General features: G+C 47.1%; 1 protein-coding gene across 1 annotated transcript in view; it reads left to right on the top strand.

Annotated features, from left to right (window-relative positions):
- LOC135378256 (synaptogenesis protein syg-2-like) overlaps positions 1 to 20,439 on the top strand; it is a 637,949-nt gene that overhangs the window by 299,477 nt on the left and 318,033 nt on the right. Inside the window, exon 3 of the mRNA XM_064611235.1 lies at positions 7,134 to 7,362. Coding sequence (XP_064467305.1) covers positions 7,134 to 7,362 — 229 coding nt within the window. The remainder of the gene's footprint in view (positions 1 to 7,133; positions 7,363 to 20,439) is intronic.

Genomic DNA, 20,439 nt, shown 5'->3' with positions numbered 1-20,439 from the left:
AACGGCGAAACTCGGAAAGAACGCGAATAAAACTCAGCCACTGCACGCTGTTGTCTATCTCGCCCATCACGTGTTCGTCACGATTCATGGCATGGAGCTTGTGCAGGAAACGCTGATCAATCAATTAAATTCATTTCTTTAATGGCAAGGCACCGTCTGTGACACAAAACTGGCCTAGCTGAATGTAGGAGATCTACCTAAAGTTACCGTAAAGCAGCACAAAGGTAGTTTATGTTCACTGCGTGGATTACCAGCTTGTTGCATATAAACCCAGCACAAGGAGTTACGCATGTGCCAGAGCACACTGATTATTTTTAATTGCCTAGCAAAATTGCGGTATAACGGCTCTGTGCGACGTCTGGTGGGAAATGATGCCCAATTTGTCAATCAATTATTGATTTATGTTCCCACATGATTTGCCGCTCCTGATGGCTACTTGGCAAGCTTATTCCGTTTTGGTATCGATTCACACGATGCAACGTTTGCTGCAACTTCGTTCCAGCAACGGTCGCGGGCAGTCGAACTTGCAGCGGGTAGGCTCCTTTCACACGGTGAGCAACTCGCCTCATCCTAGTGTTGAAATAACGCGTGAGGTGGCGCGAGAAAATATCATTATCATGATGTTCATCCAATTGCACGAAAGCGAGAACTGAAAAAAATACGGTTAACAATTTGCAATGACGTATTCAAGAACACATTCTCGTAAAATGTTTTACGTGAACCGACGGGGCAGCTTCCATGCTGCTAGCGTGTTCTTATCTGGGCTGGGAAGTTACGTCTCGGAAGTGACGCTCCGGCAGCCAGCCACTGCGATTGGATGTCTTCGGAGGAGGAGCTAAGTGATTGACAGGTTGCGCCTGAAGATTGCCAGAAAAATCGCTCGTGGGGCAGTTCCTCCAGTATGTTTCGCAACCCGTTCACACGGCGCAACGTAATTCCACTAAAGTTGCATCGTGTGAATCGACCCTTAGATCTAGTGTTGTCCGCGTATGCAATGTAGTTTCGCCGCCTCACATGACGCGCAATGCTCAGTTGGTGACCACTTCGACATGCATGGTGTTGTCTAAAGGTTTCTATAGCTCTAGTTTCTCTAGTTTCTAAAAAAAGACTAGAAGTGCAATGTGGATAAAAATTGTGACGTAAGTGTACTGTGTTGATAGCTCAGGTTATCGAATAGATAAAGATTTGAGATTGAACCTGTACTGCTCTGCTTTACAATACCTTTATCCCAGCTTGTCATCACTGATTCTATGGCGTTACACTGGACATGGTCCTCATCTCGTTTGCATGGGCGGGCTCAATGGAATACATGGAGACATGGATAGACATGTCTGAGCGTGCACGGGTACATGCATGGGGGAAACAATCCCAAGGAGATCGAACGCGCACCGCATTTCCCCCCAGCAGAGAAATGTGCGAGAAGTGACGTTATACGTCATTCTGCGCGCTAAACCAATGGAAACTCGCAGACCCTGGGCGCCGCCATTTGTTACGAGCAAACGAGGGGTCGAGGAGTGCGCCGTTGCACAACACGGCGCAGATATTTGCCACACCAATGTTATCCGGGTGAGTGTACGTGTGGAGGTCGCCTGCCCGTAACAAATGGCACGGGTGAACTTCCGACTTCTCTCAGCATTACGTCACTTGGTCTCTGTAGCATTCTTTCCTCTAATAGTACATGTATGGATACCTACGAAAAGATGGTTCATCATGCCCAGCTCCGATGGATCCGAAGCCATTGCAGTATAGCAGGCAGTGTACTAGGAGCAGAGTTGAGGAGTAATGCATGCCACCTCGGTAGCAAGTAATGCTAAGGCATTACATTTTGTGGATGAGTAATGTGCAATGTAATGTCATTAAGCCATTGCGTGAGGCGGCAGTAAACGCAGTTTTTACAGTCTCTTGCAGTGCGCACTTCAAACACCGCATAGGACTGCGTTAGAGGCTTCTGGGAAAATGTAATGTCAAAGTAATGTAATTACTTGATGAAAGCAATGGCACTAGTAATGCATTACTAAGCATGAAAAGTAATGAGTAATGTAACGCATTACAAAATAAAAGTAATTCCCCAACTCTGACCAAAAGAACATATCTGCACTTGCACGTCGAGCTTGCTTCCCAGGACGAGCTCCTGTCGGTCCCATCATCCTCACAAATGCACACACTAAGAGACTGTTAACGTCTCTAAAAGGGGCAGGCCTGCCGCGACTTATGTTTTACAACAAATGCGAGAGATTCGGTGTTGCTTACAAATTACCCGAATTTCAGTTTCAGTTCAGTTCGCTTTTGGTCATCCATTATTCATTCATACGCCTGCTTCGGCTCAGCATGCCATACAGTATATGTTGTTGGGCTAGTTGGTGCATTGGGGAACAGAAGATAGCGCTAGAATAGACAACCACAGAGTAGATGTAGACAGGACGCGCGCTTAGTTGTTGCACAACGTTAGCGCTCTGTTTTTAACTCTCGTGGTCTTTTCGTGCACCATTTCAAAGTCCTTGGTTATTGCATCTGCAGCCTTCTCGTTGAACATATCCTCTGGTAGGACAACAAAGCCTACCTCTTTGTCCGCTTGCATCAGCATAAGATTGCCGTTTTTAAAAAAGGAGACGATCCCTATAGTAGGATCTTTCCTAGTGGTTTTCGAGTTATAGACTTCTCCACTGACCTTGACAGGGCCTCCACGCCTTCCAATGAGCACCTGTCTTGACCTGTTTCTTCAGCTCTCTTAGCCATACGTCGGTTTGCCGAAAGCCTATCATGTCGTGCCAATGCTGTCTCAGTGCAATATTTCGGCCCTTTGGCGAGGACAGACTTCACTATGTCTGGAACAGTAACTCCACCGAGCAGGTGCACTTTTGCTGCTTCCTGCCTCCTGTCTTCGGTTTTTTCATTCTGTCTTGCTTCATTGAGAACGCACATCCACCACATTTCTGTCAACTTCTTTGCTTGGAGCGTCATGTCCCTCATCTTGACGGTAGCCAGCCACTCAGGGTACTGTGTGTAGCAGAGGACGCGGAGCAGATCTTGGAATAATGGTACCTGACGCCAGGTCTCAGAGCGGACGATCTTGCAGATGCGTCTTCCATGTCCTAAGGATGGTTTTACAAATCCAAATCGGGTGGTAACTTCCGCGGGGATTTCGTTCTTCCTTAGGTAATATCCTAGGAGTCTTGCACGACAGATCGTGGTGACGATATAGGAAATGAGCACATGTATTTGGGGTATGGAGAAGGGATCATAAATAAAAGAGCCCGATGTAGAAGAAATGTAGCTGAGCAGTATATGTTGTTTGGGTAGTTGGTGCATTGCAGTACAGAAGATAGCGCTAGAATAATCAACCACAGAGTAGATGTAGACAGGACGAGCGCTTAATTAAATGTAGATATATATAAAAATATATAAATATAAATAAATATAAAAAGCGCTCATCCTGTCTACATCTACCTCGGCACCTCCCAGCCTCGACCTGACATGGCCAGCACGCTAACCACTGAACCACGGGAGCTGGTTTTTTTTTTTTTTCAAACGTTTATTATAGTTTATGGCGCTACTTACAAGAATGACATGAGTAAATGAATAACAATACTTACATTATGTACAACTCATCGAAACCTGCTGCACATAACATAATACGGCGACAAAATGAGACTAATGCGCGTTACAAAAGAAAACTCCACAACAACCCAAACGTCGCGAAACGTTACAAACACGAAACCCCACATGAACAAGAACAAGTAAGCTTCGAATAATAAGGCCCGCAGAAGAAGTATCCCATAAGTGTCCCAAAGTCGTGCATGCCTCTCCTTTTCAACCAGTCGAGAAAGAGAGATCGTTTGCGGAGACTAATCAGAGGCCTCGCCGTTTTGCCGGCCTTGTTGGGAAGGAGAGGGAGAGGGAAAGTCTACATTGCGGTTTCTTTTGCTCATAAATCAGGAACGACGCAACGGAAGAATCCCGTTCCTTTTGTGTGGGTGCCAAGGTAACGCCATCATTCATTCTCCGAGGTGATATTTCTGCACTTTAGTGCCGCTTTAAAAACTCGTATTTTTTTTCTGCTTTTCTGTGTAGGGTGACGAAATACAACTGGAAAAAGGACTGATACTGCACTCTTAAAGCTTAACGGGCATCACGTTCTTTAGAAAAAATCTTCCCGGAAACGTTCTTCACGTTCTTCCCGTTAACCAATATGTTGAGTCATATCGTTCTCCTTCCTGATTTCTTGAAGTAAGTGAGACGTACCCCGTTTTGTGACACCTCGTTTTTACGGTGAGTTGTCACATACGAGCGCATAGGCGTATATCCCGTTTTCCCCACTTAAGTCAGGGGGATTATCCGCAATAGTGATACTGTTGTCAACCTTGGCTTAGCAGCCTTACGCGTGCTCTGTGGCGAAGTTCCGGTTTAGCTAAGCACAGTGTAAAAACAGAGGTGGGGGGGAGGGTAATGACTGGCACGGCTCGCCGTTGTTGGCCACACAGAAGTTGACATCGTCAGGACTATAAAAAAATATTAAGAAAAGGAATAAAGGGCGAAGTGTGGAGATGCATAGAGAGCGCGTGAGTTCGTCGGGGAGTGCAAAGGGCTAGAGGGGTCGTTGGCCAAGATCCGCCTCCTGCAGAAAGAGGACTAGGTTCCTTTTCTTTTCTTTTTTTCTTTAGCGGAACGTCCGGCATAAGAACCGCCCGGGTTCGCTAGCGTGCCAGAGCAGGAGTGAGGGAGGAGGGCTCCGCGCGCAGAATGGTATGCTCAGCCGTGGCCTCCTATATTTGAGAATGCCTGTTCAATGGCGCCGAGATCAAAGAGAGCCGCCTGTCCCTTCTGTTTCTGGCGCCCTCCGCTAGGGGCGCTTCCTTCCTAGGATACCGCGCGGCGATCGCCGTGCTTTTCTACGAGCGACATTGCAGCGCGAAACTCATTTTATGTGGCACGTGTTCGACATTTTAACTCTGCAATACGAACTAGGGCTTATGCTAGTTAGCTGATAACTTGATGATATAGAAAAGAAAATGTGCATTGCATTAATTTTGAGAGTGTTTAACGATGGAAGGCGCAAACGTCGGGATCGCAAAAAATATGAATTTCGTGGCAGTGAGAGGCTTTACTTCGAATTGCAGCAGATGTGATGAAGCAGGGAGATGACGTGTGGATGTGGTATCGTGAGTCGGAAGTGAAAGAGACTGCATGAAAGGGGCCGTTTATTTGTATAGAAGCCCGGAAACTTGTGTACAAGAGAACTGCTTTCACCAATGCAGTGTAGTGCAAATGTAAGATGTAGTCGTATAGATAGACACAAAATATGTGACGTAAAACTGAAAAATGCGTACAAACAGGACACTGACAAGTGGTTATACTATGTCTGCGGTTGTTAGCACATTTTTAAAAATACACATTTCTTTCGTGAGACTAGGTTCGAGGGGAAATTTTTTCATGTCGTTGTTGTCGGTTACTCTAAGAGAAAAATTTGTGAACAGTGGGCGATAAAGAAGTTGATATATAGCACTTCCAGGAATTTTCGGTGATGTCCACGAACGGAGAGTTTCAATACTTACCGTTCGCTTAAAATATTTCAGCAGCATGGTTCACAGCTGCTTTAAGGGAATGCTTCAGGTTCTTCGTCATTCTTGTTGGTATGACTTGAATGTACGTTTTCAAGTGATGCAGCACCGCAAGCAGTTGTCCAGATGGGTAGAAGAGTCCATCTCTATTAATGAGCGTGATAGACGGGGCCAAAGGGCCCTTGCACCAGGCCAAGAAATTTCCATAAAATTAGACCACGTGAAAAGAAGGCGTTACTTTAGAACCATTTATGTGATCTAGCCATTTTTGGAAGATGATCCAACTGGTATTTTAGCCATCCACGGTTAATTTTTTACTTCGTGTCTGGTGCACGATGTAACTACACCTCGACGTAGCGGAAGATCCTGGTACAGGCGGACACGACAATAAATACGCTATTTCTTTCAAATGATCAGTTTTATTACATATCTTAAACGAAAAGAAACCAAGCGGTGTCACAATACAGTATTATTTCATAATTCCTGAGCAGTTCATTACAATAAAGTGTACATATGCACGCATTCAACAACAGCGACGAAACCCGGATGCCTCATATTTGCACCTATAGTTCAACGCAAAGCGCATATGCAGTTCTGCATAACGTCGAAAGCTAAACAAATAAACAAGGGTGATTGGCGTGTTGGGTTCTCTACTATTCAATGAGCGATTTGAGCAAATAAAATCAATACCGTGAACAGCCGAATGTTTTAAGAACTATCCCAATTCATATTGATCCGTTTCCTAATCAACCACTATAGTATTGGCGGTCGTTACACGGGTTTTACTACCGATCACGCAAGCGCTCCATGTCACTTTGCATTGAGAACAATCCTAGGATGCGAGCGCCCCAAGCGGCGTGCTGCAGAGGAAGATAGGGGAGGGTGTTGAACCGGCGCTTCGGCCGAATAAGCAGGCATACTCAAATATAGCCGGCTATGGCTCGGCATTCTCGCAGGATGTGCGCAACATGATGAGAATGAATCGTTATTCAGATTTTATTGTTATCTTTTCTGATTTGCTGAAAGTTGGAGGAGTACACATCTTTGTGGCAATTTGGATGCATGTTAATTGCCAAAAAGGGTGTACGCCCCGTTCTCTGCTCAAATCGGAAGCGATAACTATCTCATGTGGCACAATGGTTGGCGCAGACAGTGCCACGCGGCGAAGTTCTGTTTGTGGGTATTGGTTCTCAAATTCATATTGAATGGACGTCTATCTGCTTTCTTTGCGTGCAACTTCGACAGTGCAGCTATGGAGCACTCCCTTACAATGGTTGTTGAAAGTTGCGGCTTTGGCCAGTGTCCAGTCGTATGCATAGCGACCGGTGAAATTCATATCTCCCTGATACGTGATGTTGGTGCTGAATAGCAGGAGTCGATAGTGACTCTGTATGACACGCAATGACACGCAATGACTCTGCTAGGAGAAGCTTCGCACTTTTTTTGTGTGTGTGCTTCTGGCAAAGAGTGGCACACGCAGAAATGCTGATGCAAGGTCCGTAATTGCAAATGTAGTCACTCGTAGGCACTAGTTGGCAACTAATGTTTACAAGAAACTCTGCTATCACGTTTCAGGCGCCTCCAGTTCATCAGTCGACGTTGTGGAAGTGCTATCAGGCTCCCAGGCTCGCCTGCCATGCACGGCTTTGGTAGATGGCAAGAACCCAACGGAGATACGCTGGTGGAAAGTAGACAGCCAACGAGACGGTCGGCGTCAGGAACCTTTGTATACAGTCGACGCTGGAAAGCAAGGGGTAGCGCTCGTTCAGGCAGAGCACCGGATCCTGCCGGCATGGAGGGAAAGGTGAGATGGCATCCCCGGCACTGCATGCACGATCTGTAGGGTTGAACCACCAGGATGCCACAGTAAACGTTCTCATCTACACATTCCTTATTTGAGGCTCTTGCTTGCAGTGTAACATTTTAGCTACTTTCGCTGTCTCTCTCTCTCTCTGTTTCCTTTGTAGTCGTAAGCGTTTGCCAACACACCCTGTTCTTACCAATTTTGTTTGTTGAAGCCTGTTTCACACTTACTTTTTTCTCGTCGGAAACGGAGCCATTAAAGTTTATGGTGCTATTCATACATGCACGTTTGCTCACGGACCCCGTATCCGTGCCGAGGAACTCTCGGACTGTCCACGACCCTCTGTTTACAAACAAGTGACGCAACGAGAAGACCCGTTCGAGGTTATATTTTGCTGTGGTGGGCGAGGAGCGGGAAAAACGCATCGGCTGATTGGCCGAAACGGCTGATAAGGTTCATAGGTGCCCACCAGCATGCTCTGCGCGGCGGTGATACGTAATCAATGACGTAGGGGTGCAGCTCGTCTATACGGCGAGTCGAGTGCGTGAAAAAACGGGCCACAATATAGACGACCTGCACCCCTACGTCATCGATTACGTTTCACCGCCGCGCAGGGCATGCTGGTGGGCACCTATGAACCTTATCAGCCTTTTCGGGCTATCAGACAACGCGTTGCTCCCCCTTCTCGCCCACCACAGTAAAATATAACCTCGAACCAGTCTTCTCGTTACGTCACATGTTTGTAAACAGAGGACCGTCTATAGGTGCGACCTTTCACACAACCAAATTCCTCGCATACCTGTGCATCCTGATACTGATAAAAATGAGAGATAAATGAAGAAGAGGAAGAGAGTGTTCTTTAACATAGGCTGACCTCAAGGACACCGGCCTTACAAGATAAGGTGACACACCATTTTCTGCTGCTTCTCCACAATTCTAAGGTCGTCTTTTTGGCCGGCCGTTTCGCCATTCCGTGAATTCAAGCTATATGGCTCTCAGACCTTCACGCTGCGTCATTTTTGCCTGCCGTGGGTGTGACAAATGCTTTACGACAAGAAACAGATAACCTTTTTATTTGCAGTCTTTTGTCATGATGATGATGATGATGATGATGATGATGATTTTGATTTTGATGCCACATCAGCTACTCAGGCCAGTCTTTTCTCAACACAGAGACAAAAATATAACTTGTACATATAAATATATATGTAAAAATATGAAAGTATAAAAAATATTGCACTATCTATCGAATGACCGCTAGTGGCGCAATAAAAGTACTTGAAACAGAGAGGTAACAAAATTCCAACATCCTGATATATCGTTGCGTAAGGTGCGTACAAACGGGGCGTGGTGGTCGAGAAACATGGGCAAGAGGCGGACATGCAGTAATTTTCACGGAGCCGGCACACGGGCTCCGTCAGTATGGATAGCAGCCTTGAGGAATGCTGGTTCGTTTTCTACCCGCTACAAATTGCGGAGGAAGAATCCTGTAGTCTGAAAAGGCACGGAGTTAAAGAGGAGTTTGTTCCGTGAAAATCGCTTAGAATGGGGCGTGGGGGAAATTTATCGACGCGAACACGCCACTCCCGAGGAAATAAGGTAGTTTGTATGGCCTACATGAACCCGTGTGGAGCCTATGAAAAGTGAAAAAATAGGCACACGTCTCGGACACGGTTTGCACACGGGTGATCACCGAGAGAGAGAGAGAGAAAAAAAGAAAAGAAAAAGGAATGACCCCAACACGGACGCATTTCACAGACGCGGTAAACGTCACGCTAGTGTGAAACCGGTCTTACTCGCATAAAAATACGGCATTACTAGAATGTCCCCTTTAGGCTGGTTTCACTCTAACGTTTTTCTCGTCCGCGTTTTTCAGGTGCTAGAAACGGACCCATTAAAGTCTATGGTGCTATTCACACATGCACGTCTGTTCACGGCCCGTGCATCCGTGCCGAGAAACTCTCGGCGTGTCCTATTCTGGCCCGTTTATTCACGCACTCGGTTCGCCGTGTAGGTGCACCCTTTCGCACATCCCTATTCCGCGTTGGCGTGCATCCTGATATTGATTTAAAAAATTGAAGGCCGATTAATGTCAGTAATGCTGCGGTAGCATTAGACGCATTCTCTTATGTGCGTGTGTTTGCGTTTACAGCCGACCTACCACCCACCCACTACCACTATCCAGCACTGTACACCCGTAACTATCATGAACTATCATCACTAACTGTTACTAACCACCACTAACTACACAGCCACAACAGCGGCGCAAGCCTTCTTCCTCCCTGGCGAGTTGCTCCTTCGCCGCGCTGCCGGAGATAGAGAGAGAGAGAGGGGGGGAGAGAAAAAGGTCTTCCCTCTACCAGTGCGCATGCGCAGCACGCAGGTGTGGAAGGAGGAAGGGAGGAGAGAGGTTTTCTTCGAGGCTTCACACATAGCATCGATTAGACGGTCACGATTTTCCAACACGCGGGTTCTAATGCTGACGCATTAATAAGAGATACCTGAAGAAGGCGAAGAGAGTGTTATTTGACGTAGGCCACCCTGTAGGACAAGGACTACAAGATAGGCGACACACGAGTTTTTTCTGTTTCTGTAGAATTGTGAGATCCATCTTTTTGGCCTGCCGCTTCGCCATTCAGTAATTTCAAGCTGTGACTTTCAGGTCTTCATACCGCGTCATTTTCGCCTGCCGTGGCTGTGACAAATGATTTATGACAAGAAACGTTGCAAACAGGGAGCGGTTTTAATTGCAGTCTTTTGTCAACACGGAGACGAAAATATAACTTGTGCAATATAAAATATCTAGTTTATAATATCCATGATATGGCCGCTAATGGAGCAATAGCAATATGCATGTACTTGAAATGGTTGAGGAGCGGGAGCGACAAAAGACGCATAAAAAAAAGGGGGGCGTGGTGCCCGAGAAAAGCTGGAAAAAACGGACATGCAGTAATTTTGACGGAGCGGGCACACGAGCTCGCACAGTGTGAATAGCAGCCTTGAGCAATGCTGGTCCGTTTTGTACCCGCTACATATTTCGATATTGACAGGGAGAAGAAACTCTGTAGTCTGAAAAGGCACAGAGTTAAAGACTAGTTTGTTCCGTGAAAATCGCTTAGAATGTGGTGTCGGGGAAGTTTATAGTCCCGAACACGCCACTCGCGAGACAAATAAAATCTCCTAAATAAAAATCACTATTATGTTTTCTCTACACATTCATGCCCGGACTGACTTAAAGAGTAGTAGTAGTACGCTGTCCTGGTGTAAAAGAGAAAACAAAAACAAAACATGTTTTGTTTTGTTTTTGAACTGTGTGCTCGCTATCCCCCAGCCTTATATCTCGTTTTCTATCTTCAAATGCATGTATAACTTGCAATATATGTCACAGAGAGAGACGTTTAATTGATTATGTGAATTCTTACGCCAGTTATGCAAATATCCTGCAGGAATTCGCTGGGTATGGAAATACTATTTCAAAAAGCAGAGGGTTCCTATTATTGCTTCACAAGGTCAATTGATTTTAACTGCCTTTTGGTGAACTAATTTAACTTCTTATATCTCAAAGCTGGCGACGCGCTAAAGTGATGTGTACATTTCTTCAGCTACATGCAGTCTCATATCCCGTTCTCCAAAGTGGCTCTGGTGCTTTGTTGTTCTTTATTTCTTTGTTAGAACCCTGCTTTCAGAAATACTTCATCTAAAAAAACTAGGTTTGAATTCAAGAATTAAGAACATTTCCCAAAGTTGGGATTTATATATGTCTCTTTCCTTAGACCATTAATCAAATTATCAATTACCAAATGGACAACTTCGATGGTTCGCCATGTATATGCGCATACTTATATGGATATAAGAACCACGTACAGTGGTTGGTCCGACAGTATATATATATATATATATATTTTAACGGGAGGTAGTAAATATTCATGCAGGTTCTAGCGGTTACACTTTACAAACAAAATGAGCTGAACATAAGTAGAGGAGGCAAGCAAACTGATGTATACGATTGAACGGAAACATCTCCTTGAGTCTGGAGAGCAGCGAAGGGGAGGACTAGACAGGACGGACACGGGACAAGAACCGACAACGACGATTCAAAACTAGCAAAAAAAAAAAAAAAGTTTTGGGTTGTTTTGAGTTGTCGTTGTCGGTTCCTGTCTAGTCCTCCCCTTCGCTGCTCCTCAGTCTCAAGGAGATGTTTCCGTTCAACCGTTCAAAATGAGCTGCACCAGATAGGACGACTTTGAGCGTGAAGGTCAGCCTTTTGCAGCCGGTGCAACGAGGCTGAGCCGTAGCGACGGGGGTGCGAGAGGGGCAGCTGCCCCGGGCGCCCTCGCCAGAGAGGGCGCCGAACGGCAGGCCTTGGCAGGTTGGTCGGACAGTATAAAGCGGGAAGGAAGATAATTTGAATTTACGGACTCGGCAGTGCAAAGAGGCATTTTCTTTTCTGTGTTTACAGGGTTTCTGACGGCAACAAGAAAGGGGGGGGCGCTTCAGATTGACCCTGCCCTGGGCGCAAACTCGCCTCGCGACAGCTCTGCAACCAGGCAAAGGAAGCTCGCACCTTGGTGGCATTGCGTCGGTTGTTGCTATTCTTAGCCAGTCCCGTGTATTAAAAGGGAGTCTGGCAGTTGGGAGCAGCCTGAGAAAGAGGCTCGACCTGTCAATTAAGCTTCTCCGCTTTTCATTGGTTGCTGTTTTCAATCCCACTGAGAGCAAAGTTTGCGTGGCGATATTCTCGTGCAGAATTTGGTTACCCCGATTTTTGTTTTTTGCTGGTTTTCATGGCATAAATGAGTCGTCGTGGGTCATCGGAAGTTCGCACGGTTACGTGCGTAAATGTGGGGCTACTTTAACTTTGCCCACCCTGTATATCTTTTGATTCCGTCTCCTTATGCTGCCTAATTTAAAAAATATCACACAGTCTGTCGTCTCTGTACCAAGCAGCGGTTCCACCAGCAACCATTTCTGGATTTTGCGTCTTACCGACATGCCTCTCTCCACCTATATGCCATTGATAAAAGCGGCTGCAAGATCCATTCCTTTGGTATGTATCGAGGGGTATCCATTTCTATCCAATCCAGTTTAATAAATCTTCATATCCCCCCCCCCCCAGTTTCTCCTACATATAGTGACAACCAGTAAACAAAGGTGAAATACAGGCCTTTTTTTATTATTTACTTATTTTTGATAAGACAGCTATGAGAGCAGCGTAGATGTCGTTTTTATACGGCAGGACAGACATCCTCTTCAAGAGAATGTAACTACAATATGACTAATTGCCTACAATTTGTGGTCCTCGTTTCCGGAAGATTGACTGAAGCTAACGGCTTGCCGTAACAGAAAAAAAAATAATAATAAACGAGTTTATTTCTCGTGCTCCGTGCACCTAAAATTGTCACCGCCGTTTCGTCCGCCTCAACGTAGTCCTCGTCGGAGGTGCCACAGGAGCTTCCCTCTTGATACGGGAGGTGACGAAGAAGGCGTTGTCGACGGCGATCTGACGAGCTTGGGGCCCACGTGACGGACTTGCGCACTGCCATGGAAGGGCGACAAGGCGGAGGTAAGCGGACGGAGGCGACGTGAGGAGGTGGTGGGTTGAGTTGTCGAAAAATGCTGGCTTGAGTCGGGCGATCGATGATGACCGACTTGGGGTGACAGCGAATGTCGATGAGGACGGTGGGTTTGCGCTGTAGCACTCTGTACGGTCCAGAGTACGGAGGCTCCAAGGCTATACGTACGCGGTCTGTTCTGACGAAGACTTGCGACGACGAGTGCAGGACGGGTGGTACGTGTGATGAAGCGTACGTACGGGCGATGAAGATGAGGAGCAGGAGCTCTTGAGCAACCCTTCAAAATGCCTGAGGAGAGCGGCAGTGACAGGGGCGAACCGTCGGTAAAAGTTGAGAGTCCAAGAAGTCTGTGCAGCTGACAAATGGAAGCCGGCGGGGGAAATCTTGAATGTTTTAGACTTCATTCTACAGGCGGAGAGATGCCTACGGCACAGATGCGATGGCCAACGATGACTTGCCGAGCTCCGACTTCGGCACATTGAGAGCGATGCCATGCTCCTCTAAACGGCAAAGGACAAGACGAATATGTTTGAAGTGCTCCTCTTCCGTGACACTGGCAATGATAATGTCATCAATGTGCGAAGGCGAACGGCAGACCACGAGGATGATGTCAATAAATCTGAAAAAATTGCGCAGCATACGTTAAACCGAAGGGCGCCCTGAGGAATTCTATGACTCCGAATGGTGTCGTTATGACACTTTTCAGAACGTCTTCGGGGGCGACAGGGACCTGATGGTAAGCCTTCACCGAGTCCGGTTTGGAGAAGGGGCGCGCACGAACCAAGTTGATAGTAAGATATTCAATACTGGGCAGGGAGTATGAGTCAGGAGACCTAGCGACCTGTGCCGCCTTTGATAATATTGCCAGACTGTTATTTGTCCACCCCGCTTACAGGGAAGCTGATGCCGAATACAAACTTTCCACGCGATGCAACGCTGCGATAAATCTTGCACTTCGTACATCGATGATGTTTTGTCACTGTGTTCCAGCCTCAACAACGATGTTCCCGAGGAAGAGAAGATAAAGCACATTCTCAAAGGGGTACGCGAAGATGCTTTCCAACTCCTCGTAATCAAAGCCCCTACTAGCATAACCGACGTCGTGTCCCTTTGTCGCTCACTGCACGACGCAAGGAACACGCGGGTGACGTCTCTTCCACCCTTGTCCTCTCCCCTCACGAACATGTTTCGATCGCTACATACTTACGACGGCCTTCGCAACTTCATTCCGAAGTCTCACGTGAAGAATTAGTACGTGCTGGTATCGTTCCTGCTCCACAAATGGCTCCCACTGTCTCTGTTGTCTTCACTGGGGGACGCCACCCTTCAAAGCCGTGTGCGCGACCAAAACGCCCGTTCCCTACCCGGCGCCGGAATCCCTTCCACTTCCTCGTCCTACATATGCCGATGTTGTCCGACTTCTTACTCGACGGACATTCAACAGAGCTCCCCAGCCCGGTCCAGGTGTCATTGCTCCTTTCATGGGAGTTTACAGCCGACCTGGTTTCGCCGGATAATGAGCTCGGCTACCTTTCGTCCGCCGGACCCGCGCACCTGCTTCTACTGCGGCATACGCAGACACATTGCCCGGTACTGTTGCAAACGTCGCCGTGACATTCATTGAAGATGCAGGTACATGAAAGAACATCCTTACGGTTGCAGCCAGTCTGTCAGAAACTACGCTCCACACAATCGATTTGCGGAACCTGCTTCTCAGCCCCGTGAGACCTCACTGGACGTTCGTTATTCGCGTCTTCATTCATCATCTCCACCACGCCGTCGGCCTCCATCTTGATATCAAGGACGATCACGGGCTCGATCTCGACTACGGCCGAAAAAAAACAGTAGCCGCAGTCCGCATACTGCGAACACGACACCGAAAGATTCAGATCCCTCCGCCCCATGAAACCTCATTTCTGCATCCCACTTTATTTCCCAGTGCAAACGTGGAGGAGAGATGAGACAAAAAACTCCAGGGAGCTATATGATGCAGAACGCCGTGCCGCACAGGCTTGGTCCAGTGGGAAGGCTTGGAAAGGGAGGATAATTCCGGCAACACTGCCGCAAAGGGCGATTGAAGGGAGAAAATTGCAACACAGGGTGCTGGGTGATGAAGAACAAAACCAGGGCTTGAGGCGAGCAAACTCGTGGTGGGGTTGGTCCGTGTCCTCCGACGCACGTCGACGACGATTCCAGAGTCTTAGAGGAAATCGGCTTCACCGATGCTGTGAGGCGTAGCAGTGGTACGGGAAATCCAAGGGAAAGAGCGTCGGAGTCCCAGCGACAGGGTTAGCGAGAGTTTAATGTAAACCAGGATACCCCTGTTAGCGGTCGCGAGATAGTACAGTGGACACAGGGTCGGAAAAGAAGATGTGAAGGCGGGTAGAGGTGATTGTCGACGAGGGTTCGCACTCTGCCTTTAGTGACCCCCAGAGCGGTTTCCCGGTCAGGCGCACGGGACTCGGCAGTTCCGTGCACTAGCGCTGAATGACCAATTAAACCAAATGAAGCAGCAGAAATCAGAAATCGGTGTTCCTGATTCTGGGATCCATCTGATCACTGTTTCAGTGATCAGAAATCTGCTCCCGAGAAGGGGAAAAGCGACGAGGGCCTCGGGGAAAGTGGTAAGGGAGATGATGGTGTTGCGGCCGAGAAACTGTGCCCTTTGAGGGGAGTGCTGGGTAAAACTGAGGCCACCAGGGCGGTCATGCGCTGGAAGTGGGATCGTAGCGCACCGGAAGCGTTCGGGAGTGGTGGAGGGTGGAGGAGGAGAGGAACTCTGGGGAGGTGTTGGGAGATACACAGTTGCAGTCGCCGGTACCGCAACCTCCATGATGTTGTCGGCGTGAGCAGCCAGTTCGGTGTTCGATAGGTTGGTAGCGGTAGCCAAGAGCATCTGCACCTCGGGAGTGAGGTGCTGAAAGAAGAGCTCTTTCAAAAGCGGCTTGTCGATGGACTCTGCGCGGTCTCCCAAAAGATTTAGCATCGCCGCAGGAATCGCGACAGTCGTCTGTCGCCCAGATCTTCTTCGGAAAGCAGAGTCTGTAAACGGCGCCTGCGCTCGGAGGCCATTGTGCGTTCGATGATGGCCGCTTTCAGCTGATCGGACTGCGTATAGAACGGGGCGGCGCACAGATGATGTCGGCGAGTTCAGCGGCAAGCTTCGGTGACAAAACGGAGTCTACGTGGTAGTATCAGGTGAGCTGTGAAGTGACGCTGCCGAGTTGAAATTGGCACTCGACTTGCGAGATCCGCACGAACGGAGTTGCGTGCCAGAAAGGTCGAAGCTTGACAGAGACGTGGCGAATCCTAGAAGGAAACCCAGCGTTGTCTCCATCTCCTGCGTTGGGGTCCTTCATTGTCCGGGTCACAAGTTATGTGGACCTCTTTTATGGAACAATGGCCGAAGCTATCGAGTTGCCCAAACACAATGAACGAGTTTATTTCTCGGGCTCCGCGTACCTAAAATTGTCAGCACCTTTTGTTACGCCTCAACATGGTCTTCGTCGGAGGCGCCACAAATTCATTAATTAACTCTTCAACTAGGGAATTTTGATCAAAAGCGAGATAGTAGAATGGGAGACTATCATTGTTGAAAGTTATTGGCTTTTTTAAAAATCCTGAAACGAGCGTGTTGCGTGAAATATCCATCGCTGAACTTCGCTATGCGAATGAGCCGAATCCAAAACAGCGCGCCTCAGGAGCACACCTTTCCCGTCGTTGGCTTATCTGGGATGGCAATCGGTTGATCTCGCCAGCAGATCAGCATATACTCCAATCACCTCATCGCTTCAAAATGCGTGGCCCTCTGACGTGGAATGAGCGCTGTGCTCCCAGCGCTCCCGGTCGCCGCGGTTTCGGTTTCGGCTCCGGCTCATTTACCAATCAAAATTCGGCGACCAATATTTCAACGCACGTGCGCGCTTCAGGATTTTTCAAAAATTGAATGACTTTCAACGAAGATTGTCTCCCATTCTGCTATCTCGCTTTCGTCTGAAATCCCCTAATTAGAGTTAACTAATTAAACTAAGGTAATTAGTTGCACTGTAGTTACATGCTCTCTTCGAGAAGATGTCCACCTTGCCGTATAACTGCAAACTCGACATCTATCCTGCTCTCAAAGCTTTTTTTTATAAAAAACTGTAAAACAACAACAACTTTATTACGGGATGATGGCTGGGGAGTTTCATCGTCGGGGGCGATACTCTACCCCATTGCTGGTGGGGATGCGGGGAATGAAATAATGAGCCCCTTCACAATAAGGATCGAAGTCCTATGTTGTCCAGAAAGGTGAAGAGAGCCTTGAGGGCAGAGCGTTGGTGTGCCGGATGTGGCCAGGGAACAAGCAATTTTGTGTGAGAGAGAGGGGGGGGGGGGGCGGGAGTCTAGCTCGTTGAGGGAGGCGGAGAAGTACGGAGCGGGAAGGGTGGTAGTGTGGGCAAGGGAGAAGAAGGTGCTCTAGATCTTCAACAGCATCGCACTGGCTGCAGTGGGGTGAGGCAACTTGCCTCAAGCGGGTGCGCCACTGTGACTACTCAAGCGGTGGCGCCACTTAAAAAAACTGTAAATGATAACAAACCTTTGTAATTTTGGATAGCCTGTAATGATACCAAACTGTATGTCGACCACTGATTGACCAGACACGTATCGGCAGGTCCCATTAATGGTCAGACCGCTTTCTTTCTCTCTCTCTCTCTTGTACACGGCTCTTTTCTTACCCGCGTGGTCAGTTGTTAATTAGAGTACGAGACACATCGTATCTCAAATGCTGCTCGTGCGCGTTTAATGGTTTGGTTTTTTAAACATGGAATGCCTTTCAACGAGGAATATCTCTCGTTCTGTTATCTCGTTTTTGCGCGAGATTCCCTAACTAAAGAGTTAATTAATGAAGTTTAGGTAATTAGTCATCATGTAGTTACGTAATTTCCTTGAGAGAATGTTTGCCTGGAGATATAGCTCAAATGCAAAAACGGCATCTATCTTGCCCTGCCAGTTTTTAAATAAAAATTCTGTAACGAATGAAAATAAACACCCCGTAAACAGGGTGTCTCAGCCAAATTCCCGGGCTAAATAATTCGCGAACGGGTGCACTAATCGAAGAACCTTCTTTTTTACAAATATCTGTTCGATACCATTTACAAGCTGCGCACCGTGTGAATGAGTGGGAGGCGCTCATCATTTAAATAAAAATTCAAATGAGTTTCGCGAAAAACCGTAATTTCTGAAGCAGGGCGCCGCTGGCATTAAAAGGGTACTACCCCTTTTGTGACCTTCAGTGGACACCTTTTCGAGAAAAATCTGGCACTGAAGCGGGTCATTTGTTGCAGTAATCAGTTTCGGTTTACATACTTTTGCCGCGGCTGCTCGCGGTGAAGCGCAAAACGACGCTCTTCCATTCTCTAATCCACCATTGAATTACGTTTTTATGCCCAATGAATTACTCCAATTAATTACGTCCTTTTTCGCCGCGACAAAAATATGCAAACCAAAACCAATTAATTACTGCAACAAATGACCCTCTTCGGTGGCAAATTTCTATCTAAAGGTGTCATGGGAAGGTCCCAAAAGGGGTACTACCCATTTTAGTGCCGACGGAGCCCTGCTTTAGAAAGTATGTTTTTTCACGAAACTCATTTGAATTTTCATTTAAATAATGAGCGCCTGCCCCTCATTCACACAGTACGGAGCTTGTAGGTGGTATCGGACAGATACCTGTAAAAAAGAAAGTTCTGGGATTGGTGCACCCGTTCGCGAATTATTTATCCCGGGGATTTAACTGAGACACCCGGTATATACATCATATGTTAACACTTGCTCGAACCCTCTTTGCGATGAAACACCCCAATCATAATCACCAAAATAAAGCCGTTGTCCTTGTTTTTATTTTCCGGGTCAAACGCATTGCACTTCATATAGGAAATGTTGTGTTGACAACCCACCTATCGTGGCCGTGGTATGTCTTTACTGTACTAAAAGAAAGAAATAACACCGCGTCACGCGTTCAAGGTACATAATGGCGCAGCTTCACCTGATGGCTGGATTTCTTTTGTGCACAAAACGAGGTCCGAATACATCCTCGCTCTACTTCGAGTTCCCATCATTATATTTCCTTTTGTGTCGCACTTTAGGAAGTATTGTGGATAGCGTGTTCTCTTAGCGCAGGGTGAAACTGCAAATGAAAGAAACATGTTTGCTGAATCGAATTAATTAGGCACGCTGAAATTAGTAAGTTATGTTCTTGTCCGTCTAGTTGCTTTTATTTGCTAAACGCGTAATGTTGTCGAAATGGATAGAAAAATGCACAGATATCTGCAAACAGGACATTTTGAAGGACAGGGCGTATTTGTTGGACGTATTGCTCGTGTAAGTGGAAAAATATGGAATGTGCATCAAGCTAGCACCGCATCCTTTGAAGGTAATGTGATCTCCATTATGATAGGGTTTCGCTACGTAGCAGCGAACATGCAGCAGTAAAAGGGAAAAAAATCCAGGTCATAACTGAACACTCGCCCATTTGTTTTTTTTCTGCCATCTGTGCTTTGGAACATCGCACACGGGCAACTGCAAAACACGATTTATGAAAGCTCCGGGCGACATTCAGTCATGCGTGCGAGAACAAATATGCACGGGATTCCTGTTTAAAGTTGAACATATTACTCTTACATGAACATATTACGCTTTTTGGGGGGATTCATCGTTTTAGTGGGTAGTTATGTTCGTTACCATGCCATACCACAGAAGGAGGATCTTTGTTATGGTCGACAAATTCGCAAGCACACTAAATCTCCAGTAACGTATCTGACAATACTTTTTTTTTGAAGAACGAGCAGCGCCACTGCGGCAGTCGCGGTGCAGGCTGGGAGTTGTCGGGGAAAGCGTGGGTATGCCTTGCTTTCCCTGTCGTTTCAAATCGTCGTCGTCGTCGTATTTTTGGTGTATGCGCCGTCACTGTTGTTTTACACCGCATTTCCCGGCACGCCCTGCCACACTCTAAAAAAAGGAGTATTTGTATTCCTTTTGGGGACTAAACGTATTGCCACAAAAAATAGTCCCTATCGGGAGTAAATGCACAGGAGTAAATGACGTAACCCGTAACGACGCCAGCGTCGTTGCTGGGAGATGAGCGCCCTCTCCAGAACATGACAGTATTGCAATTTGTGGGCTTATATTATGATTACGTCACTCGTTCCTCGCGTCATCGAAACTTGAGGAGGCTCAGCAGATCTTTAAAAACTGAGAGAAATGCACAGAGTTCGTAAACAGGATTAAAATTTCGCGTGTAGAATCCTTGAGGCACCTACTTTTCATGAACTAAATAAAATAAACGATGTTTTCCGAGTTCGGAGTGGCACTTTAACTGCCTGTTATGCTTCATTCCCACCCGTGACCCCTGAACCGGTTTGTGAACTGAACCGTTTGCAAAAAATCGGTTCGAGCTATTATCGTTGCCTTCCGGAGTTGAACCGGAACTGGACCTCTATCGTGGATCCTAAACGAACCGATA

The sequence above is a fragment of the Ornithodoros turicata genome, chromosome 1 (genome assembly GCF_037126465.1).
Source record: "Ornithodoros turicata isolate Travis chromosome 1, ASM3712646v1, whole genome shotgun sequence".
NCBI lineage: Eukaryota > Metazoa > Arthropoda > Arachnida > Ixodida > Argasidae > Ornithodoros > Ornithodoros turicata.
The sequence above is the reverse complement of the archived record's forward strand: the minus strand, read 5'-3'. Positions and strand labels throughout refer to the sequence as shown.